Source organism: Lichenostomus cassidix, chromosome 2 (assembly GCF_008360975.1).
Source record: "Lichenostomus cassidix isolate B80296 chromosome 2, HeHo_3.0, whole genome shotgun sequence".
Classification (NCBI taxonomy): Eukaryota; Metazoa; Chordata; class Aves; order Passeriformes; family Meliphagidae; genus Lichenostomus; species Lichenostomus cassidix.
The window spans coordinates 93,513,711-93,534,502 of NC_139482.1; the positions used below are offsets into that span (position 1 = coordinate 93,513,711).

Here is a 20,792-nt window from a genome sequence, read left to right on the forward strand (position 1 = left end):
ACTCCCCCCCTCTCAGGCTTTCTCCGAGATCAAAGAGTCTCAAAGCGCAACTTTCTCGCTCGCTCGCTGGCTTGTTTCAAGCTCGTGGATTTGTGTGTTGTTGTTGCTGTTGTTGTTGGGGGTTTTTTTGTTTGTTTGGTTTTTTATTGCGTTGGTAATAGTTTGTTCATTGTGCAAAAACGAGGTCGATCCAGTCTCTCCTTCTCCTCCCAGCACTTAGTCTAAGAGCAAGGAAGCAAATCATAAAAAGGAGTAAAGCCCCCATACATACATATACACCGGATGGGAAATGTCAGTCACTCCTCCACCTTCCAAACAGTCACAGATCAAACAGTGTCACCACCGGAGAGGACTACTTTTCTCTCTTGCTCTCCCTTTTTTTTCTCTTCCACAAATCGAAGCTTCTTCTGCCACTAAGTATAATGCAAACACATTTTTATCATGGATTTTTTTTGGCTGATCTTGATCTGCAACAGAAGAAAAAAAAAAAAAAAACAACACACACACACAAAAAATTTGCCAAAACCAAGAAAAACCCCGGAGAGTGTGTGCAGAGAGGGAGGGGGGGAGGAAGAAAAGACATTCACTGAGTGGGACAGATTAACGTGAACTGTCCCCCCCCCTAAACTCCTGGGAGAGAAAGAGATCCACTCTCCCTCTCTTCTCTTTTCACTGAAATATAACACACATTCGGATCCCAGGGCTCTCAGACAGTCTCAACTGATAGACAGACACATCGAGCTGCTTTTCCTGCTTCAGTTTGTTACTCCTCCTCCTCTTGCCCACGTCACCCTGACAATTACAAATAGGTCTCACACAAACCCATACCTGTCAATCTTTTTAATTGCTTTGTTTTCATTTTTTTCCCTTTCCCAGAGCTAAACAATATGACAAAAAAAAAAAAAAGAAGTCTTAATACAGCACGGCATAAAAGATTCCTCATGTGAGACACGCGTTGAGGGGGTTGTTATTATAATCCACTTGCTAAAGTGCTGTGCAAGACGCATGTGCTGATTTAACTTCAGCAGAGGTCTTCTTCCAGCAAACTTAAAAAGAGAAAAAAAAAAAGAGGCAGGCAGGAGATGATACTTCGCCGTGGCACACGTCTACCCAGCATTGAATTAAAAATGATTTATGGGAGATTACAGTTCATCCTTACTTTAAAATACCAACAGATTGCAGAGCGAGAACTGCAGCATATGAAACATACTGCTAATACATTTTGCACAGTATGTGTCTGGGGATTTATATAATGTTAGCTGCGAGAACAGAAGGGTTCTTCCTTTTTTTTTTTTTTTTTTTAAGTCAAGAAAGCAAATAAAAACTACCCAGCTGATTCCTAAAGGAAAACACTTGGAACTGCAGTTTTGTTCTTTTTCGGGCAGAAGGGGATTTTCTTTCTTCTTACTACCGCACAATTAAGCACTGAGCTGTTTATACTGGTAGGATGGAGTTAATTCTGGGAACTACACGCGACATCGGTGCAACATCTCTATTACATTGCCTCTCTCCATGCAGTTGTACCAAGTTGGGATTGGCGGCTCTATCTCAACATGGACTTCGGTCCCTTGACCCACTTGATTCCCTGCGCAGGTTCCCTCACCCAAACGCAATCTACAGCGAGAGGTGACTATATATTATCTTTTTCTTCTTCTTCTTTTTTTTTTTTTTTTTTTTTTTAAGGAGAAAGAAAGAAGCAAGGGGGGAAGGGGAGTAAGATATTCTGGCACTATCAGGGAGCGGGAGAAACCCCTGCGACCCAAGCAAACTGACAGCAGCCTGTTACCCTTCCCCTCCCGGCGGGACGGCGACGGCGGGAAGAGCTTCGCCCGTTTAAATCCCCTCCCGCGGCGGGCGCGGAGCCGCCGCCGCCGTCTCGGGGTTGATTCGTAGCACCTTGCGAGGAAGTGAAACGTTTCGCACGGAAGGGGCGGAGCGTCCGCCTGCGGGCAGCGGCTCTTCGGCGGCCGCTAATAACAACATTAGGAGATTAGCGGCAACTTCTCCCTACTTCTCTAACCTTTCCCGGCCGATTATTTACCGGGCTTTCTTCCTGCTCTTTTTTTTCATTCCTCCCTTTTTTTTTTTTTTTTAAGGAGATACCTTCTTTTTGTAAACTAAAGAATGGGGCGGGGGGGGTAATCCGAGGCGTTTCTCTCTGTCCGTCTGTCTTCCCCTCCTCTCCCCCTCCCCTGTTTTAAAACCCCTTAGTCAGAGGCAGGGTGCAAACTAAAAGCCACCACCACCACCACCTTTAGGAGACAATCCGGGCCGCCGCACACCTGCCTCGCTGGCAGGCAGAGCAGGCAGGCACGGGCAGGCGCTGGCGGGACGGACGGCCGCGGGAGCGGGCCGGCCTCGCCCCTCGGTAGTGCCCGCGGCGGCAGAAGACGAGCGGCTGCTGCAGGGGGACCATCTTGCCGCTGCTCCTCCGGCGGCGTCTCCGTGCGGCGGAGGAGCCGGCTGGGAGGGGAGGGAGAACCTGCAGCACGGGGGTTCTGTTTACGTACACACATAGCTGCGAGAGGGGAGTTTCTCCTGCCGGCGCGTCCTGCGAGCTGCCTGGAGAATCCCGAATCGGAGTTCTCCCGAGCGGGGCGGTAAAGGAGAGCCGAGGCAGGGCATGAGTTTTAGTGCGAAAAGCGGCGCTTTGCTGAGCTCCCGGGCAGCGCGGTGGTGGTGGTGGCGGCAGCAGCAGCCGTCCTGCGCCGCGGCGGCTCCCGCCTGGTCCTACTTCGGTGGCAGCTGGTCGCGGCCCATCCTGGACATGTCCTACTCCCGTCACTTTCTGGATTTCCAGGGCTCGTCCATCCCCAGCTCCATGAAGAAGCTGGTGGTGACTAAGCTGAGCCAAAACTTCAGGGAAGCGGTCACCCTGCAGCAGGACTCGCCCGTGCCACTCCCGGGAGACGGAGACCTCCTGGTCAGGAACAGGTGAGCCCCCGCCCGCGCCCCGGCCCTGCGGCCCCGGCCGACTCCTGGCACTTTGTGGCCTGCTCTCTCCCACACGCTCCCGCACTTCGGAGACCGGCTCCAAAGTTGTACCAGCCGCCATCTGGCGACTGTTAATTTCATTTTATTGTTGTTGTTGTTGTTTTGAACGGCTTGTGCTAAAGCCCTGTCGCCCTATCCACGTGTCTGGGGGTGACACTTCCTCCTCCTCCTCCTCCTTCTGTGGCGGGGCTGTGTCTGTCTGTCTGTGCGCGCTGCTCCCGCCGTGCGCCTGCCCGAAGGAAGAGAAACACCCCAGGGCCCCTGTGCCAAGGGAAGTGGGGAGTGTTAGGTTCGGTGAGTGCCGAGGAGGGAGTGTGACGGCGGGAAGCGCTCGCAGGGCCCCTCCCTGGGCCCTGCCCGGGCTCGTTACACGCACGTCGTACCCGGACCGTGAGCGTGTCCCCGGCGCACCCGCACAAGTCCCCCGGGGACGCTGCCGCACAGCGCCCCGGCATCGCGGTGTGCGGGCGGGCCTGCCCCGGCCGCTGTCTCGTCGGCGCTGGCCGCACTTTGCTCTCTGGCCTCGCCCCCGTCCAGCCTTGACTCGCCCGGAGGCCGCGGGCCGGGCGCGCCGCCCGGGCAGCCCCAGCACCACCCCCGAGTCTGCGCGCCAAGCGCGGCGGCACGGCGCGGAGGGGGCAGGGCAGCCCTCGGCCTCCCTCGCGGGACGCGGGCCCGCGGTTGTTGGCGGCGTTTAGCGAGGAGCCGGCTCAGGCGAAGAGTGAGGAGGTGACATTTTGCTTAGCATAATACACCGTAAATCCCACGCCCGGCGCGGTGACCAGCTCGCCGTGAAATGAAGACTCCGAGGACAAAACGTGCCTCTCCTCTCAGCTGTCTCCATAAAACCTGTTTTTTCTCGGTGGCTCCCTCCTAGACGCCGTCTTTCCTTGCGCTAAAACTAAGCCTTTTAAAGTTCAGAGGTTTCTCTGCTTACGAGGGGAGGCTGAAACTCGGGAAACTTTGGAGCAGACTGAGTGGCTGGCACGGGAGGAGAGCAGCGCTCTCAGGTTCTTGTCAAGCAAGGAAATCGTAGTAACATATAGTTTGCCATGCTCGCCGTGGGAGCTTAAAGATGTTAAGCAGCACTTAGTTGGCTTGAGAACAATGCTGCAAGTTCGACTAAGGCAGTGTGTGAGTGTGCATGTATGTCTGACATACATGTATGTGTCTATATATAACGCACAAATACAGGGTGAGGAAGGGATGAGGAGAAAGAGCAAGGACTCCACCAGGAGCTGATGAGAAAGCTGCTGTACAACTTTAATTCGATGCTGACATCTCCCACTGGGAGTTCTGAGACCAAAATTCCCTCCAAACCTCGAAAGTCTGAAAACACTGTGTTGCTGCATCCACTAATGACTGAAACAGTGATGGCGTGAAACAGCCATCCAGCCCGACTTAAATTCCTTTTTGTGGAAGAGGTCGAAGGACTTGAGATGCAAGTAGCAAGTAGTCTGCTCGGGTAACGAAAGGCAGAGCGATATCCTTTTTTCTCAAATCCCCTCCCCCCCACACATGCACTTGGAGTCTTTCTCATCCCACGCCCCCCCGTCACCCGCCCTCCTGTAAATTTTTTAAATTTATTCTTTTTTTTTTTTTTTTAACAGCTTTCAATGTAACACTTCCTTTCTCCTTCTCCTCCCTCTCTTTCCTGGGTGGGTTCCCTGGGTGCTCGTGGGACATGCACACCTCATGGTGAAAGGGCTCATACCACACTAAAGGTGGGAGCTGGTCCACAGATTCAGGCAACTGCTGCATTTTAACACATCAGCCTGTTACACACATGTTCCTGTGCTGGTACACATGCATGACTGGGGATGAAGGGGAGGAAGAGGTGAGTGGAGGAGTGTAGATGTAGAGTTCATACATTTTGTATCATTTGTGGCATTGCTTCTCTCTTTACAATTCTTTTCTGAAGAATATCACAGAAGACACAGAATCATGTTTACTGTAAAACATTTACTATATACAAGCTGTAGCAGGAAGCAAGTTCTGAATGTTTCCCCCTCTCTTGTGACTCTGGAGAAGGACTATCCCATCCCAAAAGGATAAGTCCCTGACTCTATTTAGTTTTAAAAAAAGCAACCAAGCTCAAATACATCTATACATTTTCTAATAGGTAGAAACATACAGTTAAAAACAAAACAATAAAAGGTTTGGGTTCCAAGAGGGCATTTGCAGATTTGTTCATTTTAGTCCCAGTCACGCCCATGAATAGTATTAATTGCTTTGAGCTTTTCATGCAAAACAATCCTCATTCACCACAATAAAATCTGGTTTGGGATTTATGGGAATTGGAAATTAAAATCTGTGTATGGATAGATATTTTAAAATAAGACGCAGTTAGGAGAAACTTTCTGCTCCTTTAGACAGCTATGCCAGCAACCCTTATTTCTACTTTTTTATGCAGGAAAAAAAAATCTTTTATTAAAAAATCCTTCAAAACTAGAAACTAGCTTAAGCTTTTTTTTTTTTTTTTTTTTACTTTGATTCTGTGTAGGAGAGGAAGAGAGGGGAAAGGGTGATAAATCCTTAATGAAGCCATTTAAGTTTCATATGTCCGTTTGTCTTGTTTTCCGGGGGGGGGGGAAAGGGGGACGGGTGTGGAAGCAAGGGTTTTCCATTTTATTGCAGAAAGGCCCAAAGGCTGTGAAGGTTTGGTCCTTCTCAAAGTTGTTAGGGGATTTTTGAGATTTTCTTGGTGAAGTGATACATTTCATTTCCAAAATACCTGTAAGGATTTGCTTTTGGGCTGGAATATGGGAACAAAGTTTATAAGAAAGGGAGTAAGAGAGGGTGAGAAAGTTTTTGGGGTTTTGGTTTTTTTTTTTTGAACCAGGGGACTAAAGGGATCACAATGGGAAAAGTGGAGGGCTATTCCTGCTGGGCATTTGGTCTAAATACTGTTTTTCTTGCGTAGTACTGGTTTGGATGACTTTGTTTTGTCTGTGTTTAAGGCTGTGATGCTGGTTTTCGGTGTCTCACTCTTTGTTGTGGTATGAAAAGCAGCATTTCTTCCCCTCGGCAGTGTCCTCCTGTTTTCTATAATAAACAGTACGAGGAGTTTCAACACTGTTGAGTATAAATAAAATGGGTGACTCAATGTGCGTAATTATTTTGAGAAAAGCCAATCTCAAGCTTTTTTCACACCCCCACTTAGGCTTGCCCCTTGAAATGTAAGGGGCAAAGCTCAACTAGAAACTTCTAAATTAAAGAATAGATTAAAGGTAAGAAAGTAGATGAAGGCAATATAAAAGATCTGGAAGGGGTCGTAAAATCCACCAGCACCCCAAGTAATTGTTACTTCTGTGCTCTCTCCTTTCCTCAATCTCAGAAGTTAGTAAAGTGATCTTCAACTTGTAATTTGTACTTTCTGCTACTTTTAAAAGCAAAATAAGCTATGAAACTGCAGGCACATCCCACCACCTCACTTCTGTCAGCTGGAATGACAAGGTAAATTAGACACTATGTTTTAATCCAGACGGTGCGTATGATCGTTTTAATGTGCAAGGAATCCAAGAGACTAAACAATCTTGTTAAAAAAAAAAGGGGGGGGGTAAAAAAAAGGCCCGTACAATGCGACCAGGAGTGTTGAGTTTGAACACAATGAAAAGGAGGTTAAAAAAAAATAGCGGGGGAGGGCTAGACGGCAGGCTGTGTTGATTAATAATTATGAACCCAGAAGCCCAGGGAGGACCATTTCCCGTGGCCCAGCAGCCCCGCAGAGACGGGGAGGGAGCGGGTGCGTGTACACGCGTGTGTTTGTGTGTGTGTGTGCACGCGTGTCTGTGCCGGGGGCGGGCGGGCCGTGGGGACGAGCCTCCAGAGCACTGGGACAGCGCTCACGGCTTGGTCTGCTCCTGCCCTGTCGCCGGCGTCCCCTGCCCGGCCGCCCCAGCCCCGCGCAGAGCTCGCATCCCCTGCCCGGAGCGGCCGGGCAGCGCCAAGTTGCGCCTCTGCCCCCGCAGCCGCACGCACAAGTTGCGGTGCGGCCCGGGCGGGGAAGGTTCGCATCCTCTCCGGCTGCAGAACAAAAGCAGCGGTGCGTGTGCTGGAGCCCTGCTCGGCAGGCGCCCGGCCCCCCGCACGACTTGCCCCTTCCCCGCGAGCAAAGTTTTTGTCCTCAGAGTGTCTGTTGTTCTACCTGCCTTTGTGCTGCGGCGGCCGCCGTGCAGCCGCGAGCAGGAGAAGGTCGTAGAGAGAAGGGGGCATGTTCTCCTGCCGCTGCGCTGCCTGCCCTTCCCGGGCTGCGCTGCCCCAGCCGAGGGCACGGCTGCTCCGCGTCCTGCCAAGGCACACGCTCCGGGAGCGTGAGGAGGGAGCAGAGCCCGGCGGGGAGCCGGGACCTCCCTTGCGGGCTGGGGCCGGGGGCAGAGCGGGCTGGCCCCGCAGCTACCGAGAGCCCCGGCTGGCGAAGCGGCGAGGGGGCGAGCGCGGCTCCCCACCGAACTCTCGCCCTCCGCAGAAGTTAGGGTGTAAGAGCGGGAGGAGGCTGGTACAGCGCCGGTACGTCTCGCCCTGCGCCCGAGGGACACGGTTTGCCTCTGAAGCTGCAACTCCGTTACCAATTTTTATACATCTTTTAGCACTCCTGTGCGGGAGTCACCTTAAAGCGGGATAACAGATTTTTTGTATCTGCGAACAAGACGCAGGCGTTTTTTGTTGCGGCAGAGTAGCGAGTTAAAGGCAGCATTGCTAAGAGCTACAGTCACTTTTACCTGTTTTATGCGTGGATATGTTTACGCTTACGTGTCTTGTTATACATAACGTTGGTGAAAGTTTGAAGCTCCCCATGCTGTAAAGAATGAAAGAAATCAAAAAGAGCAAAGCGGTTTTAGTTCTCCTCGCTCTGTGTGCAAGCCAGTTGAAACTACACACATATACGAGTTGAGCTTGTTGCTAACTGCAACAATTAAAAGTGCACTGTTTGCCTACTTCTGCAGCTTTTGCATGGTGTCAAGTACACCTTTTGGGTTGTCACATCCACACGTAGTAACAGTCCTGGCATTTGCTGTTTCACGTGTTTCTTTTTTACATTTTCCAGTTAGCAGAATCTTCCCCAGTCTCTCTTCTCTTGCTTGTGTAAAGATACTGTTACTTTAGAAAAATAAATAGTATTTTTATTTCAGCTAGATCATAACTTTGTTTTAGGCATCATCTCCTAGTGCTTAATCAAGTTCGAAAAATGTCTCTCTAAAAAAAAAAAATTGCCATCCATTTTCACCTGTTAGAGGTCAGTAGGACTTGATATTCAGTTTTACAATTTTGCTCCTTCTGTGCAAGGTTGTTTTGATGTGTTTCAAGTAATTTATATAAAGAAAAATATTTTAAAGTTGACATTAGCTACATCAAAAGGCAAATTTGCTGTAGTGACTCCATCAATTAAAAAGTACTTGCCTACAGTAACATGACCTTGCAAATGACATCGATAGTTAATATGATCATTAGTCATTAACAGTATTATTATATTCAAAAATGTAAATTTGTTGCCAGAATCCACATATTTACCGCTCTGCATGTTTTATTCTTCAGTGTTTTCACATCTTGTATGAAGTGGTCAATTAATTTTCATACTTTAATCTTTTACGGATTTATTTTCAGCTTGTTTAGCTTGGTCAAGTGGACCTAAGGAAAATATAAGGGATTTTTTTTGTTTCGTTTTGGGTTTGGGTTTTACTTTGTACAGCTTTTTGTTGTTAATTTTTTGTTTAGAAAATTTGTCTGTAATTCTAGAATAACAGAATGGAAACTACAGAAGTCTGATGAAAGTAGTCTTTGGAGTGTACTCATTATTCAAACATACAGATAATCATAACAAATCTTGTGCTTATCCCACAAATTTAAATTGAAGGTTTCTCGTACAGTGAAAACTTGGTAAGGAGTAAATGTTGTTAATACGTTTTTGTTTTCTTCTAGATTTGTCGGCATTAATGCATCTGATATAAACTACTCAGCCGGTCGATATGACGCCTCAGTTAAACCCCCCTTTGATATAGGCTTTGAAGGTGTCGGTGATGTGGTAGCGTTAGGACTCAGTGCTAGTGCAGATTACACGGTGGGTCAAGCTGTGGCCTACGTCAAAGCAGGTTCCTTTGCTGAATACACAGTTGTGCCTGCCAGACAAGCGGTCCCTCTACCCTCAGTGAAACCCGAGTTTCTCACTTTAATGGTAAGTGGCGCAACTGCATACCTCAGTTTGAAAGAGCTGGGAGACCTGTCTGAAGGCAAGAAGGTTCTGGTGACAGCAGCGGCTGGAGGAACGGGCCAGTTCGCTGTGCAGCTTGCAAAGAAGGCAAAATGCCATGTAATTGGAACCTGCTCCAGTGATGAAAAGGGTGGCTTTCTGAAATCCATTGGCTGTGACCGTACGATCAACTATAAAACTGAAAATGTCGAGTCTGTGCTTAGGAAGGACTACCCCGAAGGTGTGGATGTGGTGTATGAATCAGTTGGGGGAAAGATGTTTGACTTGGCTCTCAATGCCTTGGCTATCAAAGGGCGCCTGATAGTTATTGGGTTTATCGCTGGCTACCAAAACCCCACTGGCCTCCAGCCCATTAAAGCAGAGTTATTGCCAGCAAAACTATTGAAGAAGTCTGCCAGCGTCCGAGGTTTCTTCTTGAACCATTACCTTTCTGACTACAAAATGGCTCTGCAGGATTTGCTCAAGATGTATGAAAGAGGAGACCTGGTTTGTGAGGTGGACTTCGGAGACATGTCTCCGGAGGGCAAGTTCACTGGCTTGGAATCTGTATTCCGTGCTGTAGATTACATGTACATGGGAAAAAACATTGGAAAAATTGTAGTTGAATTACCTCACTCTGTCAACAGTAAGCTGTAAAAACAGAACAATGATATAAATCAGAAGAGAGAAAATGGGCACTTTATGCCTCAGATTTACTAGAAACAATTTCTTTTTTTAAGCTTAGTAATGGATATTATATTAAAAAACAGTATTAAAGTGTTAATAAAATGGGATGGGTTTGTTGGAGATTTTTGTTTGTTTTTATTTTCTTAAAAGTCTTTAAATCAGTGGCTGTAGCAGGGACATAATGGGCCTGTGTTTGATTCTGTCACTTAGGTTAGCTTGAGACAAGAACATTGTTCTTGACAGAATAAGTCTTGATGCAGAGGCAGATTTAGTCTGTCAGCCTGATTTGATAAGACTTCATGTGTAGTTCAGCTCAGAAAAAAATTCTTTCAGCAATTTTGATTCCCTGATTTAAAAATAAAATTGTTAGAACAAGAATAAGTAAAGAGTTGTATCTTTGGGTTGCTCTATTAATCTTTTGAAGTTTCTGGGAAAAAATGCTCTTGATTTTCTGTCACAAACATGATAATCATAATTCAGTTGCATCATGGATCATAGTAATATTCCTTGACTGGTTACACAAGGAAATTTATCCTCCAATTCTGACATGTCAGTAATATTAAGCAACTTGACTTTTTTCTTTTTTTTTTAATTCTCTCTTTCATAACTATAAACAACTGTGCAATTTTCTTCTAAATCTTTAACTACAAGTTGCAATATAGTCTCATTTTGTTGCCTTTTCATTTTTCTCTGTTACTGTTTATTGTCCAGTCTCTCCTTTATTCAGTATTTAAAGATTATTGAAGTGGGATTTTGAGCCATGTTCGTATGTGTTCAGGTCCTATATATTTTTTAAAGATTAAATAAAGTTTTAAAAGCTATTTAAATATTTGTGTCATTTTTTCATATTTATATGTTTCTTGCTGTCTAGCTCTTTTGTAGATATTCTGTTTTGCAGAGTTATTTGACTATTCATACTTGAAGGGACTTCCCATAATCAGGCCACTACTTCTACTTTTACCGAATACAGCTTCTTCAGAAGCCCTTTTACAAACAGCAGTACCATTTTAAATCTATAGTCACAATACCTGGTACATGTACTGATGCTCAGCTATAGATTTTCTAGTGGGTGCAGTTAAAGGGTTTTGTAAAGTTTCAAAAATTCTTCCTCACCTAGTGGATATTATTAATGGTACATACAGTGGGAATTCCAGCTAGAAGTATAATATTTTCCAGAACAATAAAATACTTGAAACTGGTTGCTCTACATCTTTTTTTCCATAGCAAACTTTTAAGATCTTAAAGGCCAATTTTGCCACATCTTTTGAAATTACATTCATTTGTATGCAGTTGAAGAGATGGAAATTTCCTAAGATCATATGCCTCATAATAAACATAATGATAGACTGATAATGTCTAGGACTTGAAGGAAAAAATCCAGGATAAACTTAATTTTAGGACATTATTCAGGACTGACTGTACACAACATTTTTTATTGTAACATAGGAAAACTTATATTTTATTCAGTAGTGCAGACAGAAAAGTATTTTTAATTTTGATTTAGTGCATTCTTAGTGTAATTTTTTAGTACATCTGTCATTAGCATCATAAAGAGTTGTGTACAATGGAGAACTGTCCCTTTCTTGGGCCATGCCTGACTGCTAGGTTTAGTCTCACTTTGGTGGATTTTGAGGAATGGCAGAATGGATTGAGTCTTTGTTACCATTTTTCTCTTTTACTCAAGGTGAGCATCAAGCCACCATGATTTTTGTTTTAAGTAAAATCTGCTTTTTGAAACATAATTCCTCTTTCATCTCTAATACTAATATTGTGTTGTGTTTGTGTTTTGCATAATTAGAAAGGTATACTGGCCTTCCAACTGAATGCTAGAAAGATGCAAACATTCAGGTACGATACAGAGCATGCAAAGTTCTCAGCATTTTGTTCCTAGACACGTGATGTCTTTCCTTGTTCAGGGACAAGGTGAAGTCCTTGGTCAATAAATGCATCTTAAAAAAAATATATTGTTTGGGATGTACTGTGGCAAAATTTAAAAAAAATACAATTGGTTACGTCTGTGATACTTACTGAAGAGTTGCATGACTAACAATTTTTTCAGATTAAATTCCTGCAGTCAAATGCCAAAACCCATCCAAATGGCCCAATTTTCAGATGTGTTGATCACTGTCAGTTCAATAGATTGGTGTTTCTGAGGCAGTGAATTCCATATGTTTTTGTCATAAAAAATTATTCTTGTAACAGGATTCTGTTTGGACATTCTACTTTCTTTTTAATACGTTACTTCATATATACCATTGCATAATCCAACTGCCCGAGGCTTCTTCACTGATCAAAATAGGGAAAGAGAGGAACCTTTGGAAGTTTCACCCATATATATTCAGATATGACATGTTGTTCACTTTAATTTTGGCTTCAGATTGTTGTTCAGCACTTTAATACTGATCACAGCATTAATAAAAGGTTTACATTTGTTATATGCAGAACTTGGATAGCTGGTATACAAATTTCATAGCCCTTTTGGTGTGTAGGTTAGGCTATGGTCATTGCACTTGTTCTTTTCATCAGATCTTAAATCTTCCATGGGTAAATAGGGAATGAAGAAGTAATTTTGGTTTTAAAGATACAACTTTTATCCTTTAAATTGCTGAAAGAGAGCATTATCGATGGAGGGAGGGTGAGAAATATTTTTGAAACATGCCGATAAGGCCTTTTTGATGAGTTTCATAAAAAATTTTGACTTGCAGCAAGGGGGCAAAGCTCAACTTCTCTTTATTTAAAAGTATATTCTGCAAACTTACAGTTGTGGGAGCAGGGCTGACTTTGAATAAGTAAGCTATGATGGATTTAAATAATGTTTAAATATTAGATGGCTAGGAAAATGTATATGGCATGCACACACTGAGAGGTTTAAATGATGATAGGACATTGAACATACAAGGAAAAGAAATACTGTAGAGTCACAGCAAGGGATTAATAACAATACACTTAATATGCTTGCAAAAAAGGTGTATTAAAAGCTGTGTGCACAGTGGGGACTTAAATGATTAAAAATAATAATACATTTGCCTTGGAAGTACTAAGTATACTATATGTAGAGAGCAGGGATTTAAATAATAATACTATTAATAATAGCAGCTCATTGAGATGTGGTTGCTAGCACTACATCCTAATTTTACCTTTCTAAATGAATTTGCTACAGAGGAATCTGGCATTGTTTGCTGAGGCTAATAACTGAATTTCCCTTCCCTACACACATATGCTTCCATGGAAAAACAACAAAGAACTAGATGAAGGGCTGGCTTTTTTCCTGAGTCTGTCACATGTGTGCATACGCACGCGCACACGGACACACACGTACTCACTCGCTCTCTCCTGGCTTGCAACCCTCAGCACATTTTACAGATATGCTTCCTACTTAATTGCTATGCTGAATTCTACTAATACCTTTTCAAATTAAGTTGGGTTTCTACCCAGCAATAGTTTGCTGTATGTTTGTACATGCGGAAATGTGTGTAATGTATGTACACATAACGTATATATTTAATAAGTGGACATGAATAACTGCTGCGTCATGTAAATACAGATAATTACAGTCTCTCAAGGAAAAGTTTGCAGATATTATATATATTCCTACTTCTGTCTGAGGAGTAAAGAAATTTCTCTGCTGAATAGCTGTTAGTATCTATTTTACAAGATTTACTCATTTTCAGGTACCTAATGTAGCTGCTAGCATGCATGCACGACAATACAATTTATATGGTAAATGGAACCAAATAATGGCTTCACTGAATGTTATGGCTGCACTGAAGGGAAATGTCACGGTAAATAGCTGCCAAATTATGGATCATGCCGAAGTGTCACAACTGCACTAAAGACAAATAGCACTAGAGGCTATTGCCACTGTGACGCTTTTGAGTTATGAAGAAGAGGAGCAGCCTGATGTGAGCCTCTTTGTGTCCTCATTATAGCAAAGGGTTACTGGTGCAGTGTACAAGCAAACCTAGTCCTACGTGGTGGCTAGTTATTAATCTGTTCTTTTCGAATCTAACAGCTGTAGCAAACCAGAAAATCTTTTCCTTGCTTTATGAATACATCTAAACACATACAAACAAAGAAAATCCTGCAGGTTTTATGAATGTAAATGTGTACTGGAAATGACTAGTAATGGAAAAATGTTGTAATAAAATAATCTAATCAAAGAATATTATTAAATTTAATATCGTGTGTGTCTGAAAGCTTTAGTTGCTTCTTATGCAGATAGATGTGTGAAATATAAGCAATAATGCACTTTCTCTCTTTGTAAAGACTTGAGTAGTAAGGACATTACCAACTAAATTGCTTCTTCTAAACTGAAGTGTGTCCCGGTTTCTTTCATTTTAATGGGAGGGTAATAAAGATGAAAGACTAACATTTTAACTGATGGATCCCTTAAGCTACAGAATAGAAATTTATTATGTTTTGAGGGAATATGCTAAATCCTGAAATGTGGAAAGAAGCAGGGAAATCCCAGGTAAAATAAAAGTAATGTAACCTGTTTTTTTCATTGTTATTATTATGACACACTTTTATGAGTGGAAAACTACATACTGCTCTTACTTAAGCTGAGAAAACAACACTCATCTTTCTTTTGCAAAAAAAAAATGGGGGGAGTTACTTGGAGGGAAAAAAGGAGATTTGGAAATGGAGGGACATCACTCAGCAAGTGGTCGCTTCTTTCTACGACCACTTTTCAAATTCTGCCTGCAGTGTTCAGGGAAGTGAGTTTGATGCTCTGCACACTATTGTACACACCACAAACGTACCATCCATAACATAGCACAATTGTCAGTTGCTGTTTTACAGAGGGGCCAGGGCTGAACAATCATGGATAAATTACTTTTCTATTCTACAGCAAGTGGCTTTCCTACCATGTGAAGCTTAAGGTCATTGGCAGGGCAGCGAGGGGGAAGCTTATATATTAGTTAAAACTAATGCACTAATAGTGTTCAGATAGAGGAACTAAACCAATTAATTAAAGCTAGGTTTGTTCTTCGAGTTGGAGGGGGGGGTGACTTTGAGAGTTATTGTACCAAGAGGCACACATGTATATGTATGTGTATGTATTTTGCTTTCTTACTACTCCACTTGCTACAATATTCCTGTAGATAGCTTGGGATTTTTTTCCTTTTTTTTCTTTAATATTTGCATTAATGCCTTCATAATTCATGATTGAAGAAATTCAGGTTTCAGAAATAAGAAAATACTCTCCAAGGATTTTAAAACTTTAGTAATACATTCTGCTTGCAATCTTTGCAGTGTAGTCTAAGGGGGGAGGGGAAGAAAAACCTGTCAAAAATTAGGTAGAACATCCTTGAATGGCAATTAGCGTGCCCAGAATTTATTTTATATGCAACACAGTTGCAAGTAGCTGCTTCTTATTAAATGAAAATCCTGTATTATGTACTTCAGGAACATTCCAACTAATGAGTATGTAATGTCCTTAGTGTAACACAGAACTTCTTTTTGTGTTCACAACCACAAAATGCTGGAAACTTGACAAATGATATCATTTAAGACAGATGCCTGCCTTAGGGACCTGTTTTTTGGCTTCCTGTTTCTGGTTTTTATTTCAATAACATTTGTAATTGCCACAGGATCTGTACCTGCATAGTGTTTTAACTCCTTCACATATGCCCCGATGCATTAACTCCTTGGGTAGGTACCCGGCAATATTTTCTTTTTTCTTTTTCCTTTTTCCTCCCCAGCTGGTGTGTTCTTCCTGCCTCTCACGGGCACAGATACACACATAAATAAAAGCTGGATCTTATTAGACCAGATGAAATGATAACATCACAGGGGGTAAACACTTACTGCACTTTCTGTGTTTTACTAGTGCAAAAGTATATCTAGACCAGGCCCAAGGCAAAACCCCAGAAACTGTGAGGTATAGCCTGCTGATTCTCAGTGAGGGACAACAGAATTCTGTGTACATGGCCTAGGCACACAATGCCTTGATCTCAGTTATACTTTCCAATGTATATTTCTCCCCCTTAAACTCACATTCTTTACTTAGGTTATAGGGCAGGAGGATTTTTGACATTACTTCAATTGATGCTGGATATAAGGGGCATTTTGGCAGTGCTGGTTCAACACAAGCTGTAAGTTGCTGTGCCTCCAGCAGAGCCTGCTTCATGTAAAGCCCTTATCACAGGACAAGAGCAGTTTCCAGCTCCCTAGGCACTCAGCATGGATCCTGGCAGACTACAAGAAGCCTTCCCTCAATCCATAACAGCCCAGAGGTTTTGGTGGTGGTTTATAGCATGTTCTTTCTCTGGCTTTTTTTGTAGGTTTTACAAAAAAAACATTAAAAATGGGCTGTGTACAAGAAGCTTACATGAGTCTTCGTAGGGGAATTTTCACTGAGCCACTTCACTGAATAATGCTGGGTGCTGTAATAACAAAAAAAACATTTGGAAAGAGCATGAGCTCTTGGCACCTATTCTGCAGGTGAGGCTTTTCTGTCATAAGCAGTTAGCTCTCTGGGACACACAGTGTTTTCTGATGTCATTTTGAAGCAAAAACTCTGCATTCAAGCCTTCTGTCCTAGGACATGCAGACTCGTTGCACCTGTACTCTTAAGACAAGTTTATCCCATGAAGTGCTGAACAACCATAACTTTCTTCAGAACTGGAGCTGATGACTCTAAAAACCTCAAGAAATGTCTCTGTTTACTGCAAGACCAGACAGTACATCATAAAAACCTACCCTCCAGGCTTTCTGTAAGAGAAGGAGGGGGAAGTCTTTCTTTTCTGTCACAAGAGGGAGGTCAAAAGGACCAAGCAAGTGCCAGACCAAGTCACTTCTGCTGTTCTAGGGTTCATTTTCAGAGAAAGTAGGCAGGCACACAAATCTCATTATGCGTTACGAGGATCTGTGCAAAGGCTTCTTGTGCGCTGTCTTAAAACCATGCCCCTAAGGGACTCATTCACAAAGGGAGTAGAAGGAAAGGAAATTTGTATATTTTCTGGAAGCAGTAAGACATGACATGCAGTGCGGTTCTGGCTGATTACAGCATGCCTCAGGTGAGCTGGGAGGCACAAGGCTGCCAGCCAAGTGATTTCAACCACCCAAAAAAGAGAACTCCACAGAAATGCATTGTGTGGCATGTCTGATTGCTACAAAGAAAAACACTCCGACTTCATTCACATTGGCATGGCATTATTGGCATGACTGTTCCTGGCAGCCTATTGGAAAGTTTTATTTGCATCCAGAGTTTTGAAAGCCATTTCATAACATTAAACAAGAATAATGCTGAAAACGCCTGGCTTATTTGCCCCTTGACACCTATGTGTAATCCCTCATTGAAGCCCTAATGAGGAGTTCTCCTTGGGTTGTGTTACTTTCAAAATAACCCCTGCATGCAAGCAGCATAATGTACCTTTCCTCCCTACATAGGGTGTGGCAAGAGTAGCCAGATGAAAGTGGATGAAATACATTATTTTTCCTGTATCCTCAGTAATCGAGATGCAGAGTCAGTTACTGGATCATTTGACTTCTTACTGAGCTGGGAAACCTCAATCTGCTATCACAAGTGCCTACAAATAAGAGAGAGATTGAGTCGGTTTCCTCTCCTGGGAATGTAAATGAGGAACAAGAATAAGGCTCTTGAAACAGTGTAAAAACAGTCTCTGAGGAGAACCTGGCTCTTATTTCTGTGTGTATGTTCATGCTGCTGGAAAAAGCAGTTCTAACACAGACCTGCCTAACCTCAAGTTGTAGTGAAATTTCCCAGGGCCTCCAGATAACTCCCAAAGTCTTGGGAAATTCAGCTCAGTGTTTGCAGCCAATGATGTTGTAAGAGCTATGGTGACAGTGGCAGCAGCTTTGCGAGTTCTCAGCTCTCAGATGGTGGGTGGTGGCAAAGCAGACCTTGCTCCAGACTTGCAACCCTCCAGTTCCCAGGTATTATTGTTCTCCAAATGGATTGGACTGTGAGGGACAGATTATTGTCTGCCCTACTTCAAAAAAGAGTTTTTCCCCTCACTCCAGTAAGTCACAATGTTGACTTACTTACTTACTTGATAGCTACTTTCTCCTTCTCCCTCTTTCTCTCTGCCTCCCTCCCTACTCCCAACAAAAAATAAAGGGTGAAGATAATAATGAGAGAGGGAGGCTGCTGGAAGTGATTCAAGCTTTTCTCTCTCTTTTCTGGAGGGGTAGGTCAAATTGTCTTGTAATATGTGTAAACCTAAAAAAGGCCACAGTTTTGCCTGTATGCTCTGCAACAAAAATTGAGTAGATTTATGGCAAATATATACAGTTTACATTTTACCACAGAAACGGGCATAATTTTTCTTTTCAATGTGCAAGATCTTTTCTAGCTACGTGGGAGAAAAACTCAAAACAACCCACCAAGGTCTTTTTCCACATGTGTAATTTAATTTGCGGTGTCTTTCATTCTGTTAATGTGATGAGGCAACATCTTTTGCATTTCTTCCTTTCTTGTTTGTGAAAAGCTCCCATGTTCAGCAGTCACAAAACACACATCATGGTGCAAAGAGGGAAGAGCCAAATATTCCTCCTTCTCCACAAACTTGAAATTGTAGCAGTACAGAACAGTTCAGCAGTCACATGGTATGCACTAGAATCCTGTAAGATAAGTGGTGGGCTGTAGATAAAGGATGCTGTAGAAATGAGGGTTTTATCTTGCAGGGGCAAAAAAAGAGTGTTGATAGTGGTGTGTTCAGGTTACTGGAGGAAAGCCAAAGTCTGTGCTTCACCTCAGATGAGTTCAACAAGTAGCAACAGGCTTTTTTCTCCTCATGTAAATCAGATAAAGTCCTAAATCTAGCAGAAGTGTTTCACAAGTATACTGCAGTGAGCATTAATGCCAGTGTCCTTGCTTTCTACATTATTTTTTTCCATCTTCCTGGCATTATGTCACATTTTCAGCTAATTACAGACAATGCAAGGTGGGAAGGTGAAAGCAATTATTTCTCTGCTTCCAGAAATAGAGTCAGAACTTTACCAGTCATATATAAATGGCAGCAATACCTCTTTAACACTTTCAGTAAACAAAGTGTTGATAGTGCTTTCATGATGGCTGGAGGGGAATGGTCATTCAGGCTTAGATTTTGTTGGAGCTTCTCAGCATAATTTTACAAGAGTACAACTGACATCCATGCTTATCCAGATGATGGAAAAGTTTCTTGGTCCTTGAAAACTAGCCATACTGTACCAGAGAGAATACAGAGAATGGTGCTGTTCCAGTGCTTTCTTATCTGCCACAACCAGTAAGTGGAAAGGTTGAACAACCCCCAGTTCTGGCACTTGTATGTCAGGCAATATGAATGAAGGTCTGAAAACAAGCATATTTGTTCTAAGAATCAAGAAGATACCATTTCAGAGTGTTGTGGGTGCCTTAATCTCTTTGTTCAATGCTGTATTTTAAAAAACCACCAACCCTAACAGTCCTGTTCTCTGTCCCAGGGTTGCCCTGGTTCTGTGCCTGGCAGGCTGACTTTGCTCTGAAGCGCACCAGTTCTCCATACCTTGTGTATTTTAATGCCGACACTGATCTTCAATCAGCCTTGCTCTGGCCTTCCAGTGAAAATATGCCAAAATGTCATAGGTTTCCAAATGAAATGCAAATACTGAACTTTCTGAAATTTACTGATAGTATTTTACTCCTTTACTGCATCTGAGCTGTACCAACGAGGCACGTCGGAAACAAGGGTTTAAGATTCCTGACAGCAAAGGTCTTTGCACTTGCCACTCCACAGGTGTCTCAACTGGATGCTCTGTGGCACCTTGATGATCTAAAGGTCTTTTCCAACCTAAATGATTCAACAGTTCTACCTCCCAGGAAGAATACGAGTCCTCTTCTTGCTTGCTCACTCAGCACAATGAAAAGAAGCAATGAAATACTCAAAGTCAGGTCAGACTACCTTTTGTCACACGTAACTGTTATTACAGAGATGTCACAGCAGCAGGTGCAAAATAAATACCTGGGTAATGGAAACCATTTGCTTTGCCTTTAGCTAAAGGCATCAGATCTGATTTACTTGTGGCTCACAGCTAAGAGAGCAAGGGAGAGCCAGGTCCCTATAGCCAAGCTCACTTTTACTTGCTCAGAGATGGTAAAAGATAGCCACACTGGAAGCTGCTCCAGAGGAGATCATCTTATTTTTCACCCGTGCCCTCTTCCTCATGTTCCCTACCATTCTGCCAGAGCAGGGAGATTTAGCTGAGCCTTGAATCCATGCTTACGCGCTGCCCTTTCATCATTTGGACCTCAGTGGATGTACACAATCTGGAGCAGTCTTTGCTCAAGGCAAACAAAGTAAAGGAGGAGAGTGACATTTCAGTCTTTCATTGCAGAGTCATTCAGGTCACTCGTTGAAATTATAGACACCAGCTCCAGCAATGTTAACAGCCAACTTTAGATTATTAACCATCCTTTTGATAGCAGTACATTTATGGTGCCACTGCACAGAGAATTCCTCCAAATTACAGGGTGTCCTAACACAGCCGGTCAAACCACATGGACCTCTAGATGCAGTAAGCTGTATAATTAAACCTGTTTTCTCATTTGTACTTTCCTAGCAGCACTCAAAATACTCTCTCGACCACTGGATGCTGCTCTTTGCATCAGGCTATGAAAAGGGATAAGAGCGAAGGGTGCCTTAACAATAGCTCATTAAGAAGACATCAACCATTTTCTTTTATTGCATTATTTATGTTTTGGGTGATAATACAACACTATTTCCAGGGCAAAGTGCACTCAAGGAGCTTATTGGCCTGTAGGTGGTTTCATTTGATTAGATTTAGAAGGAGGAAAGCTACAGAAATTTCTTTTACCTGCTGTTTTCCTGAAAGACTTTTGCTTTTTCTTACCCTCATCAGGCCATATATTGTCAATACCTTTGAGATCCACCAAACTTCATTAGCCCTTTCAGATGCTTCTGGGAAAGGCAGTGACTGT

General features: G+C 43.3%; 2 protein-coding genes across 3 annotated transcripts in view; one reads left to right on the top strand and one right to left on the bottom strand.

Annotated features, from left to right (window-relative positions):
- Nucleotides 1-1,890, bottom strand: part of TSHZ1 (teashirt zinc finger homeobox 1) — a 57,811-nt gene extending 55,921 nt beyond the window's left edge. Inside the window, exons 1-2 of one of the 2 annotated variants that reach the window (XM_085052421.1) lie at nucleotides 1,787-1,890; nucleotides 1-467 (exon numbers count right to left, since the gene is read on the bottom strand). The exon at nucleotides 1-467 is cut by the window's left edge and continues 869 nt beyond it. The gene's annotated coding sequence lies outside the window, so the exon portion shown is untranslated. Of the gene's footprint in view, nucleotides 1,192-1,786 lie in introns of those variants that run through there. The other variant, XM_085052420.1, reaches the window with a different exon arrangement.
- A 733-nt stretch (nucleotides 1,891-2,623) lies between these two features.
- Nucleotides 2,624-10,689, top strand: PTGR3 (prostaglandin reductase 3). Its single transcript, XM_085052422.1, has 2 exons — nucleotides 2,624-2,934; nucleotides 8,914-10,689. The coding sequence occupies exons 1-2, from the start codon at nucleotides 2,624-2,626 to the stop codon at nucleotides 9,836-9,838; spliced, it is 1,236 nt and encodes a 411-aa protein (XP_084908548.1). The 3' UTR covers nucleotides 9,839-10,689.
- The last annotated feature ends 10,103 nt before the right edge of the window (nucleotides 10,690-20,792 follow it).